The following is a 26,420-nucleotide window of genomic DNA, read 5'->3' as shown; positions in this document are numbered from 1 at the left end:
AGGAAACACTGTTCTTCCATAATAGTTCTGGGAAAAGTTTACATATTTACCATAAATATGCCATGGGACTGCTGTTAGCAAAGCCACGACGAGACTACTGTACAGGCTAAGTTTCTTTTGTACCTGGTGTTGATGAAGCAGCTTTGGAGCCGGAGTCGTCATCCGAAGAGCTGTGACCTGAGCTGCTGCTTCGACTCCTCCTGGCTCTCTCAGGAACAGACACTTTGGCTGAGGTAGATTTGGTCACAGATGTTGACTCCACTTTTCCCTGAGTTTTTACAGCAGCTCTCTTTTGACTTGAGAAAAAGAAGAATACAACTTTTCATCAGACGTGGACATGAACAGGAAACCATAAATGTGCTGGCCTGCTCTGACTACTTGCACCTGAACGGTCTCCCTGTCAGATTCATTCATTCATTCATTCATTTCATTTATTATACAGGAAAATTTAAGAGCAACAATTAAGTTACAATAAACAGGCCTGACTCAGTTTAAAAACTGGTTTACAGCAGGTTCCTGTTCTGCAGCAACATAGAACAATGAACACAATTTCGGCACATTTATACAGGACATTGTTATTGACTAAACAGATGCAAACAAATAAAACATTAAATATGGAAAAAACAAGATTAAAAACAATACATGAACAATCAGTGTGTGCAAGATTATGAGGAAACATAAACAGACCTAGATGTGGCGTTGGACTGATCCTGCTGCTGCATTTTCTTGCGGAACCTCTGACTGCGGCGGAGCCTATCGCTGCTCTTGATGGCAGTTTTGTATTGAGATATGATTGCTCTGATTTGCTCCTCGAAGAAGGCAGAGAGCCGCAAGGTCATGCTGTAAATCTAGAATAGAATAGGTGAGTCTGATAAGCTAAAACATCAACTTTGAAGTCAAAATGCATATAATGACTTAACATTTCAATCCAAAATCTGTACCCAAAGAAGATTTTATTAGATGAACGACCACTGTATTTACATGATTATGTTTACATGGATTATGTTTACATGGAGAGCAGTTACTTTGACATTTCTTCCACAAGCTTTAATTACCCCCCCCCCTTACCTTGGAGCGTTTATTGGGTGTGTAGGCTTTAGCGTTGGCAAATATTAGCCGGGTGTCTTTGCACAGCTCGATAGGGTTTTCATAGCGGTCTTCCTCCAGGGTCCTTTTCACTGTGCCAAAGTCCATTGGTGTATCAATGATGTCATGGTAGTCCTGGACAATCAAAACATGATTTAGACTTCATCTTCATCAAAACACTGGAATACAAAACAACCTGCTGATGTTATTTTGTTGACAGCATGGTCTTGAGTTTGTTGTGTCAACTTACTGGATAGTTCTGAGGATCCACAGGCTGTCTGAACGGTTCAGAGTCCTCACACTCAAATATGTAGTTGAGCAGATACCTGCACTGTTGCTTCCAGGCGTCTCTGTCAGGCACCACCTCTACAGAGCGCTGCAACTATCGAGGAGAAAGAGAGGAAATCGTCGTGACAGGTAACGCATGCCAGCTGCTGCTATTGAATCATTAATAGTTAGAGGTGTGACGAGATCTCGCTTAAAAACGTGACGAGATTTCTCGTTGAAGTAAAAAGTGTCTCGCGATATCAGTACACAAGTGCAGAGCAGCAGCTTCAAAATTAGCATAGAAGTTGACTGAGTTTACTTTTGCAGAGCGATAGCGGAAGAAAAAAGCTGCCTGTAAAACCCAGCGTTAGAACATTAGAGAGTACCACCGCTCTCTTTCTCTCTCGGCCGACACACATATACACACACACACACACACACACACACACACACACACACACACACACACAGCAGTTCACTGTGGCGCTGTCTCGCGCAGACCACTTGCTCTGTTAAAAGAGGTCGGGAAGCGGTCGGCAAAACTTAACTTTACTTGTAATGATATTAAACAAAGAAATGTTCTCCCTTCGTCCTATAATGGCCATAAATTGATAAACTAGCCTACTTCCTTGTATACTGCTGCAATTAATAAAATGCAGGGGAGGAGAAAAGAGCATCTGTCTTCACAAAAATCATCTGTTGAGTGTTTGATGGTAATATATTTGTGCTTTAGAACGTAATCACTGTGAAACAATAGTAAAATAAGCTTTATTTCTCTCTGTCTACTGTACAATGACAAATTCATGTACAAAACATTTGGTCTCAACTACTGCCAGAAAACGCTTGGTTATGTTGTAACCTTGGTTCTCTGAGTGAAGAGACTCTCTCTCCACCATACATATGGAATAAGTTCTGGTGTAACTGTTAGTTATACAGGAGAGAAGCCAGTCATTTGAGTTTGTGGCAAAATCTTTCAGTGCTCAAATTTTCATTTTGTGACTTGCGATTGAATAAAAGGACCATTTTCCAGTCTTACTTATTCATTGAAGTTTTCCGTAAAATAGTGTTAAAATCTCGTCTTGATCTCGTGAATCCAGTCTCGTGTCTCGTCCCACCCCTATTAATAGTTAATCTGCTACCAAACTAATGATATGTTTCTATTTACCTGACGCAGTCTGTGTCCAGAGGATGTTCCTGGTGCTTCGGTATCCTCTTCCTGTAGACAGTGATTGAATTTGGATTACTTGAATCTGATCATTAATCAGATGATAATTACTTTTTCAAAATGTGAAGATGACCATAGATAAATGACTAAAAATGGAAAACAAACTTCCTAACAAGCAATTTAAGTGCTTAAGGGCAGTTTAGGCTTCCTTTACCTCATCCCCTATCCTTATTATCCACTCTATTTGCAAGTCAAATTAATATATAGTAATTTGAGAGCAGTGCATCAAACAAATATAATACTATGACTAAAGTTGTTTCTATTTAGCCAGACCTACCTCATCATCATCCATTTCTTCAACAGCATTGTAAATCTCCATGACATTGGTGCAGCTTGGATTACTGGGAAAGTAGGAAAAATGTGTCAACTTAGCATGCGAGATATTTAGGTATTCATCAAATGATCTAGAATTGAATATCTTTTGAAAAAAACACTAGTCTAGACAAGTAACAAATAAAACATACTTGACAAATTTCTGGAGGACATTTGTGATCATCTTTGCAGAGTGGGCAATCTTGCTCCTTGGCTCATTGAAAGTGCGGGCGTTATGTGCAATATACCTGGCATCCCAAATTAATGCTGAGAGGCGTCTGTGGATCACCAGAGGTGAGTAAATACACAGTGTCTTCACAAACAGTACACAACATCAATTATTTGAATTTCAGCAGCTGAAGAAATTTCAAGGACAGAGCTGAGCCGACAGTCAAGAATGCAAATACTTCCATGCCTTTGCTTTGACACGCTGGCATTATCAGGGAGGTGGAAGGAGAAAAGACTGGTGGGACTGACCTGTAGAATCTGTTCATGAGTCGCAGTCTGATGGTGCCCAGGTCAGTGGGATAGGCGATTACAGTGCAGTAGGTGGGATACTGGACTAAGTCCACAGGACCAGAGAAGGGAGCTGCAATCTCTGTAGCAAAAACACAGGGAAAGGTGGGTTAGTATGACTGGGAAGAAATTCTTTCACAGTTAAAGGAACCTATAGATACCCTCACGAGAGCCCGTGTATGCATACACACCAACGGTGATGAGCTGGTCAATGCTGGCGATGATGCGTTCACACTCTGCATCCCTGCTCCTCTCCCCCCACTCCCCAGGCAGAGGCTTGTACATCAGCTCACTCATCTCATCTGCAGTCACAGGGATACCACCTCCTTCTGTCTCTGGCTGCTGGGCTGCACAGCAGAGACAGACTTGTTAAATATGCACTGAAACTTCATCACCCTGCTTTTTGAACAGACACCAGTAGTGTGTTTATTTGTGGATGTGTAAGCACTAAGCTAGTAAAAAGTCTTAATTACCATCATCTGGAATAGGTTCCACATCCCAAGGACTCAGTTTCTCTATTTCCCCGTTGTCCCATCTGATGAAAACACAAAAACACGTGTTGCCAAAGTCAACTATCATACTCGAGTGCTACAATTTTTTTGGTTTTAGTTCAGATTAATATGCGGTCATTAAAAAGACGTTTGTTTTGTCTAGTTAAAAACTACTAATACATACGTTATTGTCATTACAGAACACACAGTATCGTGTGTACATGACACTGTCATGCCTCTTAATAACCACTAGGGGACAGACAGACAGACTAGTCTTATACTGACCAACTGGATACACTATTCACTGTAAAAGTACATCTAAATATACGAAAAGATAAAAGATATAACGCGTCAAATACACTTTCAGGAAAGAAATCCATTGTATTTACTCCTTGTTGCCATTGTGGCAGTCTTGAGAGGCAGACAATCCAAAATGTCAGCCATAAATTTCACTCACTAGTGTTTTGCAAGGCATACAGTGTCTAAGCTGTGCTTCAAAAATAGTGACAGTGTCAAAAGCAGTATGTCTTAGAAACTAACTGATATTCGGTGTTGGTGCTAGCGCCACTAACACCTTATCTCCAGCTACCTTCTCGTGACAGCATGTGTGTTTTCCCACCTGACTTTGAAGCACTGGAAGAGACTGTCAGGGTATTCAGGCTGGTAGGGCTCCTGACAGACGATGCTCCCAAACCACCAGGCATCGTCTATCACTGAGCGGAACCTGTCGTCTGCACAGGAGAAGGTGTAAACCAGTTTAGGAGATGGAGGAAAAAGCCACAGTACCTATGTGGCGTAAGAGGCTGTACTGATGAATCATTTAAAACAGGATGTATGTGAGCAACAACAAAACGTCATTTATCAGCGCCTCCACTAAGAAGCAGCAACGCAAATTAAGAATAATTCTCAGTGCTCCCCAGAAGAGTACATAATAGTTTATCTGAAATGTTGACTAAGTTATTGAATTCACTACTAGGGAGCACCTTTCTTCAGTATTTAAATTTCATGAAACCGATACACGGAGGATGCTACTTGGCCTCAAAACAGACATTTAACAAGGTGCACAAACTTACTTGGTTGCCAGTTTCTACGAAGCGCCTCGTCATAACTTTGCCTCAACACGAGGAAATCTATCACATCTGGCATGTCGTGATACCTGAAGGAGAAATCAGCGTCACAAGCACTATAAACATTCAAGACTTGTGAAACTAATGCTGAATCATGATGATTGAATGATGAATACACATCCATTTCATAAAACAAACCACAGTCCCAGAAATTTAGCAAGCATGTAAAAGCCAAAAACAGATTTTTATCCTCAGAATTTGTTAAGCATAGAGCTTATTATCCTAATCGTAATAGCAACCCAACACTCAAATGTAGGCATTATTATTTCTATATAATAGCTAATTTTGGAATCTTCATACATACATGTACATTCAGTTCAAATGATGCTATCTTCAAGTTGGGTTGCTAACGGGAGTAAGAAATGCAACAATATGTAATGTGTCTCTCAACACCAGTGTATGAAACTGAGCTGCTTACTTGACAGAAAACGACTTGTCTGATATTTTGCCAGTTCCGTGGTCAATAAGAGTCAACTTAAGACAGCAAAGTGTTGGAGGGCAGACTTCATATTTGATCCCAGTTATCTTCACAAACTCTTGGTCCTGGAAAATATACAGCAGCATTTGCATTTTGATTAACACATTTGAAATGACGAACAAAACACGTATGGGTTCAATTTTGTATCTTGTATCCAAGATTTCTTCTTATATTGTAAATCACCTGGATTTTCAGTATTTTTCATAATGTCAGTGAAGATTTTGTGTCTTTAGAATTCTGGGTATTTTTCCCAAACTCTTCTACTAAGAACATTTTATGATCTTCTCTTTTGTCTTTGTCTTACCCGCAGCTCCATTTTCTTCCAGGGCTGTTTGTCTAAGTTGATGGGGTACAGTTCATTACGGCTCACCGCCTCGACGTAGGCCTCGTGTCCTTGTCGAAAGTAGATTACCTGACAGACACGGAGCGATTCAGAGCTTAGAAAGTAGCTTTTCTACATGATGAGAAACAGGATGGTGATGATGACCCTTGGTAAACCATCAAAAGATTTGCAAAAAGTATTTAGACTACATCTACACAGTGGCTGTATATTTAAGAACTGTCCGTCCTGTCAATATTTAGATCTAAATACATTTTTCGCCAATCTTTTTGACTTTGCAGCCTGCATGAAATGTTTAAATAGTCTGCAAATGTTTTTACAAAAACTTTTCTTTACATTTTCTCTGCTTCAGCCCAACTAAAAAATGTTTTTTTTCATGGTCCTGCAAAGTGCCTCTCATAATGTCTATAATGTCCATACCTCATCGCCCATTTGGGGAACAAAAGGAGACTTCCTGGGAATGACATCAGTGATCCATGGTGAGGGTCTGAACTCATTGGACACTTCTCTGTTGATGGATGGTCTGACCTTCGGACGCTGATTGGAGCACCAAGATGTAAAACATTAAGCGAGTAATTATGAACCTGTTTACAATATACGCTACTCACAAATAGTTAGGGATATCTGGCTTCCGGGTGAAATTTATGGAAAATGTAAAACGTTCAAGCTACAGTGGTATTACATCATGAAAGTAGGGCATTTAAGTAGAAGCATGCAATGGTGATTTCCTCATCGCAAAAAATGTATTGAAACAAAAGCCAACAACAGTGGTGGGTATACCACAACAACAAAAAATGTCAATGTCTCAATAACTTGTCATGTGCCCTTGAGCATCAATTGCAGCTTGACAACAACGTCTCATGCTGTCCACGAGTCGAGTTATTGTCTGCTGAGGCATGGCATCCCACTCTTCTTGAAGGGCGGCCCTCAGGTCACTGAGGTTCTGGGGTACAGAGTTACGGGCCTCAACACGTCGACTCAGCTGATCCCATAGGTTTTCTGTGGGATTCAGGTCTGGAGAAAGTGCGGGCCACTCCATTTGGGGTACCCAAAACTCCAGCAGCCGTTCCCTAATGATGCGACCTCGATGAGCTGGAGCATTGTCGTAATGAAGATGAAATTAGGCCTGTGTTGTTCATGCAGGGGCACAATGACTGGATTAATGATGTTATTCAGGTAGTATGGGCTTGTCACTGTACCATTCAGAAAGTGTAGGGCAGCTCTGTATTGACTAGACACACCTGCCCACACTGTAACACCACCACCATCAAAGGGTCGTCTGGTGACAACAGTGGCTGATGCATAGCGCTCTCCTTGACGTCTCCAACATCGCTGGCGGCCATCATTTCTGCGCAATGTGAATTGACTTTCATCAGAGAACAGCACTGCGGTACCCTTGCAGGTCGTCTACCACGCAGACCATGCTGCTGTAAACGGTTTCGAATGGTCTGACGTGACACTTGGGTGCGTCTCACGTCCCTTAAATGTGCCTGGAGTTGAGTGGCATTCATCATCCGGTTCCGCAGGGCACTGTTCACAATGAAGCGGTCATCAGTGTGGGATGTGGCCAAGGGGCGACCACTTCTATGTCTTTCTGTGACTCTTCCAGTCTCTCTGTATCTCTGTTGCAACCTGCTGATGACACTCTGTGACACTCAGTGGCCATTTCCATCTGAGAACATCCTGTTTGAAGCCTCGCAACGGCGAGGTACTGTTGATCAATTGTTAGGTGTCGTCTTGGTCTCATGATGTCAAAATGTGAACAGCATGATGAGGAGGACTGTTTAAATACCAATTCTAATTGAACCAGGAAATGTATTGGTCGATTCATGGATCAAACAACTGTTGTACATTTTGCCGTTAAGCTCCTTGTTAGAGAACAGCAAGTTGTGCAGAAAGTACTGAAACATTGAACTGTTGGACATGCGCATTTAAAAGAAGATCATTTAGAGAAGGTCACATTAAGTTCACCCGTAAAGGTCATAGGGGATTTCAGGTTCATCCTGAAATTTCACCCGAAAGTCAAATATCCCTGACTTTTTGTGAGTAGTGCATGTTACAAAATTCATCATTAGATTTCCTCACTGACAGAATGAGTCAAAGATTAACCAGTTAGGGTTCAGACAGTGACACATCAGGATTAGGTTGGATACTGAGTATACTGTCTGCACTGTTTAACAACTCACCCTGGGTGCCTTGTACTTTCCTTTTTTGGACTTCTCTTTGCTTTTCTTGCCAGCTCTTTCCTCCTCGTCACTCTGCTGCTTCTCCTCCTCTTCCTCATTCTCGTCCTCCTCCTCTTCCGAGCTGATGAGTCTACGCTGCACCCGTTTCCGTGACGACAAGGGGGTGGAGGGCTGCAGGTTGATACCAGCGTCTGCCGTCCAGTCAGAGTACTCGCTGGACGTATGGCTGCCCAATCAAAAGCAGTTGTGATGACATTACAATTTTAAGCTACATATATGAAAACAGGCAATACAAAAACTTAGTTAAGTAATTTGTTTTAACCTGCTTGGGGTACCAGATGGGTGGGGATTGCCACCTAAGACAACACAAAGGAGTAACACAATGTTTTAAATACTTTTCCGTCTATATCGTCATTTTTGTAATTCAGGAAAACCCTTTTATCTGGTACTCTAAACAAGTTCAAACAAATTCTAAGGATGACTCCCAATAGTACAATATGTGACCTTTGTCTATAAAAATATATACCTTGAGCTGTCACTATTCCATTCTTCATCATTGGAGGAATCCATTTCACTGCCATCCAAATCATTGTCCTGAGCAGATTAAAAATAAAAACAGGAATTTGCTTAATACCCCCTCCAAAAGACCACAGGTGCATGTAAATAACACTTTTACCAAAGTCACAGGTGGGTGGAGAATGTGATACCTCAGTGTGTACCTCTGAACTTGCGGTCTCCTCTCCCTCTTCACATGACAAGTCAATGAATTCAAGCAAGTCACTGCGGCCGTGTGCTCGCCTCGCAGTGGGAAGCTCATCATCTGAATCATCCTGAGGGGACAGATGGGGCTGACTCAAAACCAGTGCAACAATTTGTACAGAAATAACATGAACAGAGAAAAAATACGCAGAAAAATTATTTCAATTTTATTTTCAATTATTTCAGTGTTATTTATTCACTGCTGCTACTTCTATTCATACTGTACACTACAATAGAATTTGTAGAATAGAATCCATTGAAACAATCTTTTTAACCTAATCTGACTTGTAACCTAATATCACTTCTACTTAACGTTTTTCTTTAGGTCTGTAAATACTTAACATTTTTATTTAATGTCTTATTGTAAATATGCTACTTATTTACTGTATACACTTATTGACTTGCTCTTTTCTTACTCTTATTTTACCTTAAATGTGACTGTGAGCAACTGCAACTAAATAATTCCCTTGAGGGGATCAATAAAGTATTCTGAATCTTTGATTATACACTAAACAAAATTATAAACGTAACACTTTTGTTTTTGCCCCCATTTTTCATGAGCTAAACTCAAAGATCTAAGACTTTTTATATGTACACAAAAGGCCTATTTCTCTCAAATATTGTTCACAAATCTGTCTAAATCTGTGTTAGTGAGCACTTCTCCTTTGCTGAGAAAATCCATCCACCTCACAGGTGGCATATCAAGATGCTGATTAGATAGCATGATTATTGCACAGCTGTGCTTTAGGCTGGCTACAATAAAAAGCCACTCTAAAATGTGCAGTTTTCAAGTCAGTCACAAGTTTTGAGGGAGCATGCAATTGGCATGCTGACTGCAGGAATGTCCACCAGAGCTGTTGCCTGTGAATTAAATGTTAATTTCTCTATCATAAGCCGTCTCCAAAGGCAGAGAATTTGGCAGTACATCCAACTGGCCTCACAACTGCAGACCACGTGTAACCACACCAGCCCAGGACCTCCACATCCAGCATCTTCACCTCCAAGATCGTCTGAGACCAGCCACACAGACAGCTGCTGCAACAATCGGTTTGCATAACCAAAGAATTTCGGCGCAAACAGTCAGAAACCGTCTCAGGGAAGCTCATCTGCATGCTCGTCGTCCTCATCAGGGTCTCGACCTGACTGCAGTTCATCGTCGTAACCGACTTGATTGGGCAAATGCTCACATTCGATGGCGTCTGGCACTTTGGAGTGGTGTTCTCTTCATGGATGAATCCCGGTTTTCACTGTACAGGGCAGATGGCAGACAGCGTGTATGGCTTCATGTGGGTGAGAGGTTTGCTGATGTCAACGTTGTGGATCGAGTGGCCCATGGTGGCGGTGGGGTTGTGGTATGGGCAGGCGTACGTTATGGACAAACGGAGGTGCATTTTATTGATGGCATTTTGAATGCACAGAGATACCGTGACGAGATCCTGAGGCCCATTGTTGTGCCATTCATCCACGACCATCACCTCATGTTGCAGCATGATAATGCACGGCCCCATGTTGCAAGGATCTGGACAATTCCTGGAAGCTGAAAACATCCCAGTTCTTGCATGGCCAGCACACTCACTGGACATGTCACTTATTGAGCATGTTTGGGATGCTCTGGATCGGGCGTGTACGACAGCATGTTCCAGGTCCTGCCAATATCCAACAACTTCGCACAGCCATTGAAGAGGAGTGGACCAACATTCCACAGGCCACAATTAATCTGATCAACTCTATGCGAAGGACATGTGTTGCACTGCGTGAGGCAAATGGTGGTCACACCAGATACTGACTGGTTTTCGACCCCCCCAATACAGTAAAACTGCACATTTTAGAGTGGCTTTTTATTGTAGCCAGCCTAAGGCACATCTGTGCAATAATCATGCTGTCTAATCAGCATCTTGATATGCCACCTGTGAGGTGGATGGATTTTCTCAGCAAAGGAGAAGTGCTCACTAACACAGATTTAGACAGATTTGTGAACAATATTTGAGAGAAATAAGCCTTTTGTGTACATATAAAAAGTCTTAGATCTTTGAGTTCAGCTCATGAAAAATGGGGGCAAAAACAAAAGTGTTACGTTTATAATTTTGTTCGTTGTAAATAAACAATCCTACACGGTGCATAGAGAAGACACTTAGAATATATAGTATTTTGATACCAAACAACAAAACACCTTTAATGAATATGCGGTTACATTTACATGCCAATATAGTACATACTGTCGGATGATTATTCACAAAATGTGGGTACACAAACCATTTTTCAAATTGCCATTTAAGACTTCCTACATTGAAGCAAAGGAAGAAGAAACCTACTCGGCAGCTGCTGTAGATAATGCGTCTCTTCTTTGCATTGTACAGAACCACCTCCTCATCCCCTCTGGCTGTTCGAATTCCCTCCTGGTTCCTGAAAAACAATTTCCATCATGTTTGAAATTAACAGTAACAAAATTTAGAGCAAAACAAATGCTATAAAATGTCATTAGGTATGTAAACCACTCTCTGTTGCTTGATGGGTACAATTAGACATAAGCGGGGGTTTTTTCTTTTCTTTTTTTTTTACATGAATGTGTAAAATGTTGAATTATGTTGGATATTATTTCAATATTGATCTGATCTAAAAGAGTAGGATCCATTTAGATTTTTAAAAAAGAATCCATTTTTCTTCATGTAAACATTAGAAACATAGTCTCATATAAAACACCCCAAAGAGTACATACATTTCCAGTCCCACACATGCCGTGTCTTCAGCTGTGGATGGTAAAGCTAATATTGTTATCTCGGGTACCTGTAGCTGCTGGGTGCCACCTCAGGCACCACCACCCTGCGTCTCCAGGCCTGCAGGTCTCTCTCTGTGGCCATCTGGCTGCGAGGAGCATTCTGGTGCATCTGCCGGACACCCTCCACCTGTCCGCTGCGTCGCAGACCCACATTAGGGGGTGACTGCACGTCTGCTCGATCATTCACAGACACTGTATTGGATATAAGGAAAAATAACAAATATTAACCTTAAGTCAATGAATGTGCTGCTTACAAAATCACACAGCTAGCCTCAGCTCACTGGATCAATATGCCAGCCAAAACAATCCCATAAAACACTGGTGGTGTATTGCTACCTCTGCGTGGTGTGCTTGGTGCTGGTGCCAAGGCTGGGCCCTGTGGCTCAGCTTGCCCCTCCGGTCCTGCTCCAGCCCCCTGCACTGTCTCTGTCCCAGGCGGGTTCTGCCGGTCTTGTTGCTGCTGGAGATTTCGGATGGCCTCGTCCAAAAGGTTGCTGCGTCTTATCGCAGCAGCCTCATCGTGCTCTGCAGTCTGCTGGCTGATCACCTGCTCCACAACCTCGCCATCACCTGAAGATGTCATCACACAGGGAGACCAAGAGCATTAGTGGGATGGTAGCAGACGTTCCCACAGGTCAAACACTTACAGCAGCTTGTCAAGGCATTGTAGCAGTAAAGATATGGTTCAGATGTTCCTAATTCTAGTTGGCTGATAAAGCAGTGAAAATGAATTTGTGATTTATATATCAAAAAGAACATTTTCCTCAGTAAACTAGCTAATTATGTTCAAACTATGGCCTGTGTGTGGTTGGTTCCATACTTACTAGTGGCTACATATCCCAGCTGAGGAACCAGGTGTTCAGCAGCAATGTTCTCCCGGCCTGGGACGAGACGTTGGTACCTGAAAAAGTAAAGACATTGTTTAAACATTGCATCAGTTCATCCAGATATATTTTAAATAGAACACAGTTGACTGACCTTTACTAACCATTACCTAGTCAAACAAAATTTTTTAACTGCACTACCTCACTTAGTATTGTTTTTCATAGTGGCCTAGGGCATCGAGAATTCGCATGGATCGAACATTCAATAATTTGAGCCTGCAGGTAATGACTAAAGACTGTATGCTGTATAACTGAAAGAAGGTCATGTCTACCTTGGTGGATGGGGGTTTCCATCCACGTCCACCAAGAACGGTGGGGGCATGAGATGGGGTGCCTGCTGTGTCTGTTCATCCAGCACAAAGCCGTTGGTGTCCCGGATCAGCGGTCGGTAGTCTGTGTGGAAGAACACCTGGTCTGGAAGCTGTGTGGAGACCAGGAGAAAGAGGAAGATTAAGTTTAAGATATGGCTTCAGCCTGCAGCTTTTGTTATATTCATGTCTTGTGGGATTATTCAGATACATACTTATTTTTGGATGCCCAATGTTACATTTTCACACTATACAATACATAAATTCAAGGGCTATAACAATTTCTTAATCTGGAAAATGCTATACTGTGTATTTATTAAGTATCCTTAAACTGGCATAACTGTAGATTTTCATCTGGCTACAATGATACATTGTTTGTGTAAAGATTTAAATGTACATGTGAGATTTACACTTGCCTTCTCATACGGCTTGGAACTGCCAAAGCCAAAGATGAGCAGATGGCCATGGGAGTCTGTGCAGGCAAAACGATGGCCATCAGGGGTAAATTTGCAGTCGAAAACAGCTCCATGACCCTGGCCCTCAATCTGGATGAGAAACACAAAATCACCCCCAGGTACAGAAACTTGTTAGCTAGGGAGACAAACTTCCTTGCATGAGTTTTTTTTCCTTTCAGATGCTGCATGACCTCAAAGTAGATTTATTAAAAAATATTATTTTTTTTAAATAAATCACATTCTGTTCCGTCCTTTTACCCACTTTGTGCAGAGAGAACAAAAAGTACACAATAACTAGGCAATCAGACTCGTCGAACAGCACACAAATAGAAAAAAAAAAGATTGTAAACAATGAAGTAGCAGATTCAGGAGAAATGAAGGACAGTTTCAGGATGGAAAACACTTGAAGGCACACTGTGCGACGCTGAGGTAAGGTGTTGTTTTTTCATCATGTTGCAGAACTGTCCTGTTTACCATTATTTAAATGCATTGCTAAGTGTCTGTGTACCATGTTGAAGTAGTGCTGTGTGTTTGTCCCTCGCAGCAGATCCCATATGAAGACATTCCCATCATGGCCGGCAGACAGGATGATCCTGGGGTCAAAAGGGTGCGGCTCCAGGACAAATACCTCAGCCTCATGGCCCTGAAAACAATGTTCAAGTTAGTCTCTGGTTTTAAATTAGTCCAGTTGTGGAGGTTAAATTAGGTGGTTGTATATCCAATTTGCTCTATATTTTACTGAGGGAAACACAATATTCTGCATAATTACTTTAAGGATATGTAGCAGCTGTCCTGTGTAGGAGTTCCACACTTTGAGGAGATGGTTGTTAACAGCCGTGATGACTGTATTATCATGGCGATCCCACGCTACCATGGTGACTTTGGGTTTGAAGTAGCTTTCTTCTTCACTCATTGGTTCAACACTGAGAGAGAAAAACCCATCACATAAAAAATACACACACGTTGCACCTCTCAAAATACTCTATGTAATAGTGATACAGCTGATTAATTACTTAACACAAATGACAAATTGGAAGCTTGTATCTGATGCTGTATTTCTAGAAATTAAGTTTTCCACAAATTTCCCCTTTGTTTCCTGTTGCAATATGCATGTTGCTACCATGGCATTATTCTAGTCTTTTCATTTAAAAAAAACTTCTAAATCTCAAATGTTGAACAGACTGAGTGCATTTAGTGAGGTCTAAGTGTGACTTCCTCAGCTATATGAACAAACAACTAAACCTATGTGATGCTAATTTAACACGCAGTACCAAATTTAATAGATGTACTGAAAATGGTGAGATAACATAGCTGTAAAAACTGTTCTTGTATTTTTTTTGGGTGGCTAAAAGTATGGGTAGACTGATATCTAGGTTTCAGATAGGTGATGTACATATACATTCTGTATGTACGGATTACGTATGACTGAGTGAAATAAGGTACTGGCTTAATATTTTAACCGAAATGGAAAAGATAATAGGCCTGAAGCTGCAGATGGATCCAATGTCTCTCATTCTATGCCTCCCAGCCAAATATGTACTGTCGGCAAATAAGAGATTGTACTGTATTCTCACATATGCTGCAATGAAGAACATTTTACTGCAGTGGATTAACGAAAAAGAACCAACTGTTAAGGGTTGGCATAAAGTGCTGCTTGGGTTAGTACCACTGGAGTACTTGACATGCATGTTACATTCAAAGTCAAATCAATTCTTCAAAGTTTGGGAGCCATATTTGAATTATTTGGAGCCTGATGTTTCTGCCATCTTGCTACAGGGATTCCCTGAAAGATCTTGATAAAAGAGAGCTGATTTCCCATTATTTGTATAACTTTTGGTTGTATGTATGTAACTGAGCCAGTGTTGTTTTTGGTTTATTTGTTTGTAGTGTGTTGGTATGTTGATTTGTTTTCTTCAATGTATTTCATGGTGGATCCTTGTTTTATTTGTTGCAAGTGTGAAAACTAATACAAATATTTAATAAAATAAAAAAGAAATGAACAAACTGTCCAGAAAATACTTTGCTGGAAAGCTACAACGTAGAGGACCAAATATCAGCCAGGGAGGATGGTGAAATGTCTAACCTTCTTCTTTTGATACTTCCTAGTAGTATCAACCTCCTCAAATTAAATGTACTGTAGCTAATCTCATGTTTTAGCAGGCATATCACACTGCCAATGTCATTAACCTACAATTCAGCAACAAGGTCAACAACATCTTGTCAGACAAAACAAATATAAAGCCAGGGTACTTACTCTTATAATACATTTTTAAAAGTAAATTTGGATGGGGGATTAATATATTGGTAAAAGTCACAGCTCTTTGAGGTGGCCAAGGGAGCAAATGATTGCTCATAATTTAGCAAATCTTCCAGATACTTTTTTTTTTTTTTTTTACAGCAAATGAGGATGTTGTTTTTGCATAGCCTGTTGCTTATTCAGTGTATGTCCTCAACTTCGTCTTGAGAGAGACATCAAAAAAGGAGTCTACACAAAGAATCCACACTGGTGTACAACTCTTACCCTGGAAGAGTGGCAGACATGTTGAGCAGGATGCACCGCCACTGCTGCCGCAGATGGAGCTTCCAGATTCGTGCCGTTCCATCTCGACTTCCACTCACAAACCTGAGACAGGACATTGGCAAACACCTTGCACCATCACTTTATACACCGTTACATTTAATTCAGAATAGCTACTATAAAAAATAAATAAAAATCAATGGTGAGTAAGTACAATGATTCTACTATACCTTTCACCTGAGTGGCAAAATTGGATGCTATCAACTTTGTCCTGGACAGAGGGCAGAAATATGGAGAGTAATCATTAGTAAATTGTTTAATTTAATCATGTGAATGTTTAATATGTTGAACCAGATAATGCAGCTGAAAGTTTATGTCAATATGTTCTCTGTATATGCAACATGCTGCACATCAGAGTTTGGCTTTCGAGAGGGTTCTCACCGTGTGCTCATGGAGCTCGGATATCTTTTCTGGACTCCCGCCTCCCAAGTAATATATTCTGATGACATCATCAGTACTTCCTGTTGCTAAGAACATCCCACCTGAAAAACAAACAAATCAGAAGTTAACTATTATGTCGGTAATAATTATATGCTAGCTAAATGATCATTCTGAGAACTATATGCTTAAACACATGAAGTAGCATACATACAGGTTTGTTTACCACAAACAGTGCCCTTACATGCAGTTTAAAAACCCGATTATATTCGGGTTAAGGCAATACCAGACCTAGATAACTCCTTTAGTAACCGGGGTATTTGTGCACGTATACACCTTAACAGGGGTAAGCTCAGGTTATGCATCTGTGCATGCTTCACAGGTTAAGCTGCACCTCCCCACTCCGCTGCAGTGGTTTTTGATCCGGAAATAGAAGAGAGCAGTTGGAAGCAACAGCGCCAAAAACAACAGCAACAACACAAGCTTTAAACCTTTAAACCCACTGAGGACTTGGCAAATACTATCAAAAGGGGTCCATGGTCTCCCAACTTTCAAGTTGTTGTGATTTTGACGAAAGGTCAACCGGAAGAAAAAGCCTTATTCCGACCAGTTGTACGTTGGCAGAGCGCCACCTACTGTACCAGAGGTAGAGTTACTCCCGTCATTATTCCAATTCTTCCCCCATTTACTGCATGTAAAAGTATTAAAGGGTAACTCTCGCCAAAATGCAACCTATGGTCTTTTTGTGAATGTACCCGAGTCAAACTTTCATTTAAAAGCATATTCAGGACGGAAGCGTCACTTTTAAGATTTACCGTATTCTCGTTTTTCGGTCAAATGGCCTTTTGAATGGGAGTCCTAGGGGCACTTTTATGCTAGCCTCAAAATAGCTATTTTTAAAACACTAAGAAGGCTCGACACAACATGAAACTTTGCTCCAAGTATGACCAGGGTCTCTACACCTTAACGAAAGCATTAGACAAAATTGTTTGTGTGAGTTTACTAAAAACGATTGACTCAGGTACATTCACAAAAAGACCCTAGGTTGCATTTTGGCGAGAGTTATGCTTTAACATTCAAAATAAGTCTACCTAAAATGACTAATTACCTGGACTGAATGAGGAACACACAGTCTGAACTCCTGGCCTCGGCCGCTCCGTAAATTTGTGTGGCCGATCACTTGAACGATAAAAGAGAAAATGTTACTGATTTTATACACAACAAGTGATAAGAGTATATTTTACTGACAGGAAAAGTGCATTTTCACACGTTAAAAACCCCAAATATTTGGTTGGGGGGGGCAATTTAAAGAATTGTCTTGACCATTTGCCCACATCATTTGCCTACACATGCCCATTGGCAACTAGCAGTTTAACTAATATACGGTAGTGCCAGTCCTGACCTTTCTAATTAGTGTTTACTTGTTGGCCCATCCTTCAACAAAAAAGTCAATTAAAGTTTCATCTAATCTAACCAGCATTTTAACCTCAGGATGACAGGTGTGATTACGGTAACAGGTAAGATGCCGGTCTAACATTCCTTTGTCAGATAAGTTTCATCAACATACTCTGACAAAAGCAGATATCACTTAATACCCATTTAGTTCAAGTATCTCTTAATATCTTATTAATTTCATTGTTTTATACTTTAACATGGTTGCTTGCTATACAAGTAGATGCTTGTAAATCAAAGTAAAGCAGGCTCTTTGAATGCAGCTATATTAAGGGGCTATAATATTATAGTAGCCAGTGTTAGAACAGAAAAAAGACTGTCAAACCAGTTTGGTTCACCTTCCAGCGTTTGCTGTAGGCCTATTGCTGATTTCCATGAAAGGAACTGCCATATCCAACTACCATTTATAAAACATTACAGTTTTAAACTTTTGTCTTGATCTGCTGGTTTGTTAAAAACACGCCGTACGTACGTACGTAGCTGTAGATAAGGACCCTATGCCGTAGCCTGACGTGCACCTCTCAAAAAATTTAACTAAACGTCGCGGTGACGCAGACCGCAACAACTCCACTTGGCCATGGCTTGGTAGCGTTGCATTTCCTCAGACTCATTTCCAGGTTGTCCTTTCCGTAAACGACAACAAAAGACTGCCGATATGATTTGTAAATACATGGTTGTTGGTCGGTTGTTGCTGCTGAAAACCAGTCTGAAATAAACTTCAAACATGAAATCAACAAGAGGCTTAACTTTTCCTGCTACAGCTTTCCCACCGTGGTCAGAAAGCACAGGGGAGACACTTTGTTTCTCCCATTATGCCTCCAGAGTCGGTACTCGCTCCAAAGCTAATCCTTGTCACTCTCTCACTCGCTCTACCACACACTCCCCAGCATACACACATGCCGGCCCTGCTCCTCTCTTAAAGAGGTATGCTAGAACGACGCAGACACCGACGCACAAGCATAAACTTCAGGCCACTTACGTAGGCTACGGCATAAGCTCTGCCTAGAGTCCCAGCTCAGTCTCTCCGCTCTGTATAGCAGACACCTGGTCAGAAAGGACACCTCCATCTTGGCTGACCCATCCCACCCCTTGAATCAGGAGTTCCACCTTCTGCCCTCTGGGCGGAGGTATAGGGTCCCTGGGCTCAGGAGCTCAAGGCTCCTTTATTCGTAAGGTAATTGCTGCCATTAATTATGAACTATAGTCCAACTCTTATTGTATATTGTTATTAGAGATGTTCCGATACCGATACCAGTATCAGCTCCGATAATGCCTAAAAACACTGGTATTGGTATCGGGAAGTACTGGAGTTCATGCACCGATCCGATACCACGTAATAAAGCCCTAAACAAAATCTACGTTAAAGTAGTTTATTTATGTTCTTCTTCCGTTATAACTGACTGTCAAACTGCAGAATAAAAGAAAGTTCTGGAGCATTCATGTTTCACAAAGAGTTTAACCTGAGCCAGACCGACAACAAAGATAGAAATCATATCACATCCATACAGGGATAGTAGTATACAGTTGTTAAAACATAATAAAATATATGACACACTGGTATCAGATCAGTACTCTGTATCGGCCGATACGCAAGTTCAGGTATCGGAATCGGGAAGCTAAAAATGGTATCAGGCCATCTCTAATTGTTATGTTATACTTTCACCTTTACTCATTGCACTTTGCACACTTAATGACTGTGTTGTTTTTGTCGTATATGAACAGTACCTTTTCCCATGTCTTTTTGTTTTTTTATGCTGCACCAGAATTGCTCTCCGGGGACAATAAAGAGTTATTGAACTGAAAAACCTACAGTTTATAAGCATGTTAAACTCTTTGCTAATAGTCTTGTCAGTTCAACTGATACACAAACAAAACTATGTTTTCTTCAAATATCAGCAATGTTAATGTTTCTTTTGAATCCATAATACACTGTTCACTTATAAGAGCTTTTAAAAATTACATTTACTCATAACTGACCACATAAAAACACGTGAGAAACATACACATAAAAACATACAAATTAAGTATTAGTATCGGTATTTATTATTTTAAGTACCATAACTGAATACTTGTCCCTTTTAAAACACATTTAAAAATGGTAATTAAAAGCAGCACTCACCTGAAGTTGATGTTGTTGACATCCCACTGCCAGAAGCAGACAGTAGCATCAGTTCCAGTGGACAGCATGTAACGTTTTGAGCCCTTGGCAAACGGTGAGAACTGAAAACACAAGACATTCACAGATAAGGCATCTGAATTACTCAAATTATATAAAAGCCAAGACTTGCCATATAGGTTATAGACAACCAGACCAGAGGACAGACAACAATGCTAACAGTAGGTATGTTTCCATCCACCTAGCACCTTGTGCATATTGCAAAAATGTTTCACACTTAGCTGAGACAAGTTGTCATAGCGATAAAGAGAAGATGCTATGAAGGCTGATGGAAACTATATTTTCAGTATAAAGCAAGACATGCCAGACCTGCTACCACCTCCTCCTCTTGTTTTATTTAAAGGGAGTGTCAATGCAGCAAAGACATATACTGCCACCCAATGTTTTAAGCCCCTGGTCCATTACAAAAGTACGGTATATAACATTAATTCATTAAAATAACAAATTCTGCCATAGGTGGAAGCAGAAAGTGACGCACAATGTACCAAAGTTATATAGCAACTCTTAATAATGGTATCCTTTTTGGCCCTTTTAAAAATATTTACACAGCAGATGGAAACCGACAATGATTTGCATTAATTCTTTTTTTTTATCTTAAAACTTTCCAAAAAAGTATTGCATAATGAGGTTGTGTACAATAAAAGTATCTCCCAATGGAATTATGAAAGCTGGTATGGCCACAAATACTCAAAATATAAAAAGGAATTCACAAATATTGCTCTTTTGCTTTGATAGCAGTAATATATCTGCTTAATTCTTGCTGAGGTCATACAGACAATTAGCATGCCCAGAGTAAGGGGATGATTCCAATCTCATTCAAATGATGATAAATTACTTTTGCATAATCATGAGGAGATCCATTTACCTGTAAGGAGGTAATGGATCCACTGTGCCCCTGCAGCACAGCCACAGGAGCACAGGTACGAAGGCACCACACACGGATGGTCTTGTCACAGCTTCCCGCGGCAATAAGTGTGTTCTCATAATTAACCGCCAAGTCTGTGATCTCTGCCGAGTGTCCTCGCAACGTCGAATGAAGCCTTCCATCAAATGAAGACCAAATCTTCACCAAACAGTCATCTGAGCCCTAACAAAAAAAAAAAAAAAACTTCTACTTTAGTATAACTTAGAAGATGGCGGCCGAGCGCTTGAACACTATGACATAAGCAACTTTGATCTGATCATAACATCAAGTATGTACAGTCAGTCTGCTGAGTGTCAAATTAATTAATGTGCAGCATTAAAAATTCTGTGTTTTCCTACTGTGCTAATCAGTGTTTCAGAAGAGCAAAAGCTAAATGAAAGGTCACTCTTATCCCCGCACATTAAATAGGGGTTTATTTTTGAGTCGGGGGATATGTTGACAAGTTCCATCTTACTGTGAAGATCCTGAGACCGGTGCGATCAAATGCGATACAGTACACTGCAGACAGATGCCCCAGGATCCGCCTATGCAGCCGCATGCGCTCATAGTTGCTGACAGGATTGATGGAGCTAAAGCGCTGCACTCCTGTCAGCTCTCTCCCTCGATGGACCTTCACTGTTGATGATAAGATGCCAATTGTCAGAATATAGTGATGAAATTACTGGGTTGCAACAAGACTGGGGTCAACACAAATACAGTGGCCGTGGAATACATTTACTCTAATGTGATCAGGAGTGGAGGGGCATTATCATCACGGGATGAAATTAAATATATGATATTCTTGGGCTCAACCAAGCATGTAAATACATTGTCTTCCAATAAACCTTACGCCTCTAAATACAGCACCAGCTACAGCTGGGTTTTAGTTTAGTTTGTCCTCTTGCTTTATCTCTTTTTAAATGTATTGCGTCAGTTATATGAATTTAATTTAAACATCAACAGCATGAAACAGAACTACCATCCCCATCTCTAAACAATAACAATATCATTGTTGCTCTGAAGTACAATGCATCTGGTTTGTATCTGTTGCTATGGGAAACGACAAAATATCAGAGAAACGAGTACACCATCCATAATGTTTTCATCTGCTTTAAGTTCTCACTCCCTCAAAGTGAAGCCGTTTTGTGGCCTATTTGTAGTGCACATCTTCTAAAAATGTGGCTTTATCAACTGTTAAATAAACAAAAAATCCCAACATGTGTATTATTTTCCCTAAAGAAAGGTTTTAAATAGAAAACATTGATTGCAAACAGGCGTAACAAGAATATTAGCAGCAGTGTGTAGGAGACAAACGCCTCAGCAAAAAGGAATCGTTGGAAATCCTGAAAAATCAAGCGGGTAAAGCACCGATAGATGAAACAATGTCTTATGATTGATATAATTGTTATGTGTATAACAACTAGCACTGTGATGTAACAGACTGCATTATGGCGACCAATCTGGCTAAGTCGTGGCAGCACACCAAACTGTTATTTGACAACAATAGCCTGACAAAGACTTTCCACGAAGATTTGGACAATCAGGGAAAAGAGGAAAATGGAGTCATTTACAAACTAACTTGTCAGCACACACATAACATGCAGGGTTGGTGGGGAGAGGCCTTTGGGAAAAAAACACTGCCAAGCAATTCCATGCTAAGCACATGTACCAATTCCCAGCATAACCTTCTTTTTTTCTTTTTTTTTTTTAAAACACACAACAGAGGAATATTGAGTGAGGCCAGGCGTACCTAGGTGTGGAGGTTTCTTGCAGTTAAAAGGCCTCTCTGGTGGTCTGCCCCTGTGAAGGGCTGCATATGATGAAGTATTAAACCGCACATTGTCACAGTCTGAAAAACAAACAGTTCACAGAATCATTCAGCCGATTACCAGCTGCATGTGGGAAGAGGATAGTATCAATTCCCGCGACGACACAAACCAAACTATTAAAATGTTTATATAATGTAAACCTCAATATGTATCAGTGCAAGGAGGCATGTAGAATTCCTACTACATAGAGAGTATGAAGAAAAACGCTCATTAATTTCACCTCACAGAACTACTTTGGAACGCCTTGAAGATTTTGTACCTTTTGCGGTCCTAAGCATTGACTGCTTTCCAGACCCCAGGAGAGAGTGTACACCTGGGACACATGATGGCACTTCTTTGTCAAGAATTGGTCCAATCTGCTTACATATCCGTAGCAAATGGTCTGGTGCAATATGTCTGTTGGCTGCAACCTGTCAGGACATGAAGAGAGAGTAGCAGTCACATGTCACTGAATACAGATCAACAATAAGTTGAATCAAAGACAATTTTGATAAACGATTCTGAAACTAAAACGCTTTCTTGTAAATTCAAACAAGAAGCAATTTGAAGATGTCACCTTGGGCTGTTAGAACTTGTGATCGACATAATTCACTGGTTTCTAAAGTATTTTTTTTAATGATGATAATGAAAAAAAAATTATAATTGTTGTAATATATGTTGTATATTTCTTGATTTGAGACCTATGTACATAATGGGTAATTAGACTATAAGTGTGGTCTTTAGTTGACAGACAGTTTAGTGTGTAATATTCCATGGACTGCAGACTGCCTAAACTGTTTTGTCAGAATACATGTCTGACACCCTCATGTGCTTTTCAACTCATATTCTGAAAGGCGTGGCTTCTTATGTAAAACTTTCTCTTTTTATGGACCAATCACAGCGCAGGTCACAAGCACAATAACGCAGAGACAGCGCATCTCGGTCTCTGATTGGCCAGTGGAGTCGTCTCGACGTAGCAAGAAGCTGAACTACCCACCTTTTCTGCAGTACAACAGTCGGGGCTAAATAATATTAAACCCTCTAACCAAATATAGTTTTCTGACCGACCATATAGTTCACTCTGATAAATGAAGTCAGTGGGAACAACTTGTGACCTTATAAATCATCCCAACTAAAGAAAATCCAACAGTAGTCTAGCAGGGAAAAGAACAAAGACCGTAAACAAGAACAGAGCATGGACACAGAGTCCCCCTGTCACGGGACAATAACAACCGCCGACAATGAACCAAACAGATATTAAGTTAAATCTCACCACATCTTCATATGTTCTCGGGTGCTCGTTTCCCAGCCAATCCAATCTCCCGGGTAAGAGCTGTCGAAAACAGAGTTTGGTAAAGCGGAGTCACCACAGAAAACAACAGCAGGAACACATTGAGCTAGTAAATAAAGCCGGGTGATGTCAAACGAGTGAGGCGTACAGAGGTAATTAAAAAGTCGACTGAGTGAGACAAGTTGTATGCCCAGACTCCGGCAAAACCGACGGATAGCAGCTAGCAGTTAACAAGCAGCAGAGGCAGCAGGGATACACACCTGATATTCCTCTAGTTCGCTCGCCAGGACCTGCAGTGATCAAAAGAGTCGATTCAGATTAGATTGCCTCTATCAACTCTATTATAAACTAGCTAGTCAACTATTTTGAAATACTACACATTGTACCAGTCAAAGCACGCCAGCTCACCTCAGCGGCTCTCCGACATGGACCCGTTGTTAGAAAACGAGAAATCAAGTAATAGAGCTCTGAAATTGAACAGTGAGGCAGTAAACCGTGAGAAAAGCAGTTGGGATATCAATTAGCACGAGTGATATCGTTGTAAATTAAGCTATTAATTGTGGGTTTAGCTACTTCTGCGGCTTACCCGACTCAAGGAGCGAAATGTTCCGATGTTTGGCCATTGAATCGGTCGTGATTTGGAGAGGTGAAACAAATGTTAGGCTAACTTTATGACTACAGAGAATAGGATATATTTATTTAATTTCGGTTACACAGCTCTGACCCCCTCCACGGTTGCTCCCGCTTTCTATTCAGCCTGTTTGCAGTCGCCATTGGAAGGATGAGGCCCTAGCGATACGACTTACTTCCGCCACAGCGGAGTAACACAGGAAAAAGGGGGTGGGGAGGAGCACTCTCAACAAAAGACTAAAGTGTTCGTTAGCCTGTTGGTTAGCAACATTTGCATTATTTTATGGAAGTATTGGTACGATTTCCAAATCCACGTGTAAAAAATAAAATAATTATAAAAATAAATATTTTGTGTGTATTTCTTTTCAAATTACACACAACGCAACAATCAAAAGGCCGCCCCTTTTTTTCTGACCAAGGTCGTGAGTTCTGCACATGACGTCATATGTAATCGTTGCCAATTTCTTGATGTGATAAATATGCTTTATCAATTTTGTAAAATTATTTAACCAGTCCTCAGGGGGGAAGGCATAATCATATGTGACTTCATTTTTTCGTAGTATCAAAGATGAGTTTATAGTTCCCAAGTCCTCGTTTTGGCATTAGTTGAATGTAACTAAGTACATTTACTCAAGTAGGCTACTATACTTAAGTACAATTTTGCGTTACTTGTACTTAACTTTAGTATTTCCATTTTACTTCTACTCCACTACATTTATTTGCTAGCTTTAGTTACTAAGTATTTTGCCGATTCAGATTATCAATACAACTAATAGTCAACTAATAAATAATTGTGAAATGAAATAAAGTAATGTACATCAATAATTATAATCCACTAATATACTATTTAGTATTCTGTAATGGGCCATTAGTACTTTAACCTTTTCTTGTAGTAGAGTACATGGTACTGTGTTATTGCTACTTTTACTCAAGAAAAAGATGAATACTTGAATACTTATACCACTGGTTTTTGGTATGTTTTATCTTGGTATTCATATATTATTTATTAGACATCCTAGGTTAGGACAACGGTTCCCAAGCTGGGAGGTCAACTGAAAAAAGAGGGCAACTGCCCCAGCCCCCAGGGGCCCAAAGGCCCTAAGTTCAATGTGTTATTTGATTTTTGGTAATTTCATTACTTGCTTATTTGTTTGGGAATTTGCACCACTAAAGGACAATATCAACTGGTTTCCTGTGTAATCTTGTGGCCCTGTCTTGTAGAGGGGTCCTGTTTCACTGTGCTAACATGGTGCAAAAGTTTCATCAAATTACCACAAACTGACATACAGAAAGCACAGGGCTAGTTAGCATTCCAGTATAATAATATCTTACTGGTTTCTGGGTCATCTATAGTGTGCTATGTATATTTGATGGAAACTGAGGCAACAGAAGCTCAACAGCAAAATGTTGCTTCAGGGTCTTTAAACAGGTTCAAAACACTAAATATGTTGTTTATAGCAAATAATACAGATCATAAATATATTGGTGCATAAGGTTTCCCTTTGAGGATCTGACTATGTAGCCTTAATATTTTAAAAGATCATATTTTCTTCTGTTCTACACATTTTTATTGCGTATTACTGCAATTCGATTCCAAATTATAGGCACAGCCCCTGCATTAAAAAATAAAATGGTATGGTCAACATGCAAGATTGGATCCTGCATTACCAACTGGGAAAAAAAACAAACTTCCCCAGGGGACCAGTTCCCCAGCTTCACTGTGCAGCAAGTGTTGATGGTAATTAATTGTAACTTTGGTGATATGAGAAGATGCTCTGTAACAACTGATCCAAGAGCTTTGCGGTGGGCCCTGCTTTATTACCTGATCTTGAAGCCCTGTTTCAGTGTCTAATTTTAGGACTTTCACAAATTCCACTGATTTAATGCATACATGCATACTCTTAAGTTTTTATATTGTATTTAATCAAATTACCACACAACAAACCTAGGACCAGATTCCAGCAAAAAAAGAAATGCTGTGCACAATATACAG

The 26,420-nt window shown here is 40.4% G+C and overlaps 1 protein-coding gene across 4 annotated transcripts in view; it reads right to left on the bottom strand.

Annotated features, from left to right (window-relative positions):
• LOC144515559 (bromodomain and WD repeat-containing protein 1-like) overlaps positions 1 to 24,613 on the bottom strand; it is a 32,449-nt gene extending 7,836 nt beyond the window's left edge. Inside the window, exons 1-39 of one of the 4 annotated variants that reach the window (XM_078246531.1) lie at positions 24,384 to 24,613; positions 24,206 to 24,264; positions 24,058 to 24,087; positions 23,780 to 23,839; positions 22,787 to 22,937; positions 22,449 to 22,547; positions 21,174 to 21,334; positions 20,660 to 20,881; positions 19,738 to 19,838; positions 17,275 to 17,345; positions 16,170 to 16,270; positions 15,959 to 15,999; positions 15,732 to 15,833; positions 13,980 to 14,133; positions 13,719 to 13,853; positions 13,172 to 13,300; positions 12,720 to 12,868; positions 12,388 to 12,464; positions 11,900 to 12,133; positions 11,572 to 11,755; positions 11,100 to 11,190; positions 8,736 to 8,858; positions 8,555 to 8,622; positions 8,029 to 8,254; positions 6,263 to 6,379; positions 5,807 to 5,914; positions 5,443 to 5,567; positions 4,971 to 5,053; positions 4,517 to 4,628; positions 3,880 to 3,941; positions 3,598 to 3,753; positions 3,368 to 3,488; positions 3,043 to 3,168; positions 2,856 to 2,919; positions 2,519 to 2,569; positions 1,337 to 1,468; positions 1,069 to 1,221; positions 688 to 848; positions 124 to 296 (exon numbers count right to left, since the gene is read on the bottom strand). In XM_078246531.1, coding sequence (XP_078102657.1) covers positions 124 to 296; positions 688 to 848; positions 1,069 to 1,221; positions 1,337 to 1,468; positions 2,519 to 2,569; positions 2,856 to 2,919; positions 3,043 to 3,168; positions 3,368 to 3,488; positions 3,598 to 3,753; positions 3,880 to 3,941; positions 4,517 to 4,628; positions 4,971 to 5,053; positions 5,443 to 5,567; positions 5,807 to 5,914; positions 6,263 to 6,379; positions 8,029 to 8,254; positions 8,555 to 8,622; positions 8,736 to 8,858; positions 11,100 to 11,190; positions 11,572 to 11,755; positions 11,900 to 12,133; positions 12,388 to 12,464; positions 12,720 to 12,868; positions 13,172 to 13,300; positions 13,719 to 13,853; positions 13,980 to 14,133; positions 15,732 to 15,833; positions 15,959 to 15,999; positions 16,170 to 16,270; positions 17,275 to 17,345; positions 19,738 to 19,838; positions 20,660 to 20,881; positions 21,174 to 21,334; positions 22,449 to 22,547; positions 22,787 to 22,937; positions 23,780 to 23,839; positions 24,058 to 24,087; positions 24,206 to 24,264; positions 24,384 to 24,420 — 4,549 coding nt within the window. In that variant the 5' untranslated portion in view covers positions 24,421 to 24,613. Of the gene's footprint in view, positions 1 to 123; positions 297 to 687; positions 849 to 1,068; positions 1,222 to 1,336; positions 1,469 to 2,518; positions 2,570 to 2,855; positions 2,920 to 3,042; positions 3,169 to 3,367; positions 3,489 to 3,597; positions 3,754 to 3,879; positions 3,942 to 4,516; positions 4,629 to 4,970; positions 5,054 to 5,442; positions 5,568 to 5,806; positions 5,915 to 6,262; positions 6,380 to 8,028; positions 8,255 to 8,350; positions 8,385 to 8,554; positions 8,623 to 8,735; positions 8,859 to 11,099; positions 11,191 to 11,571; positions 11,756 to 11,899; positions 12,134 to 12,387; positions 12,465 to 12,719; positions 12,869 to 13,171; positions 13,301 to 13,718; positions 13,854 to 13,979; positions 14,134 to 15,731; positions 15,834 to 15,958; positions 16,000 to 16,169; positions 16,271 to 17,274; positions 17,346 to 19,737; positions 19,839 to 20,659; positions 20,882 to 21,173; positions 21,335 to 22,448; positions 22,548 to 22,786; positions 22,938 to 23,779; positions 23,840 to 24,057; positions 24,088 to 24,205; positions 24,265 to 24,383 lie in introns of those variants that run through there. The other 3 variants (XM_078246532.1, XM_078246533.1, XM_078246534.1) reach the window with 3 other exon arrangements.
• Between the last annotated feature and the right edge of the window lie 1,807 nt (positions 24,614 to 26,420).

Source organism: Sander vitreus, chromosome 3, assembly GCF_031162955.1.
Source record: "Sander vitreus isolate 19-12246 chromosome 3, sanVit1, whole genome shotgun sequence".
NCBI lineage: Eukaryota > Metazoa > Chordata > Actinopteri > Perciformes > Percidae > Sander > Sander vitreus.
This window is presented reverse-complemented; position numbering and strand designations above follow the sequence as displayed.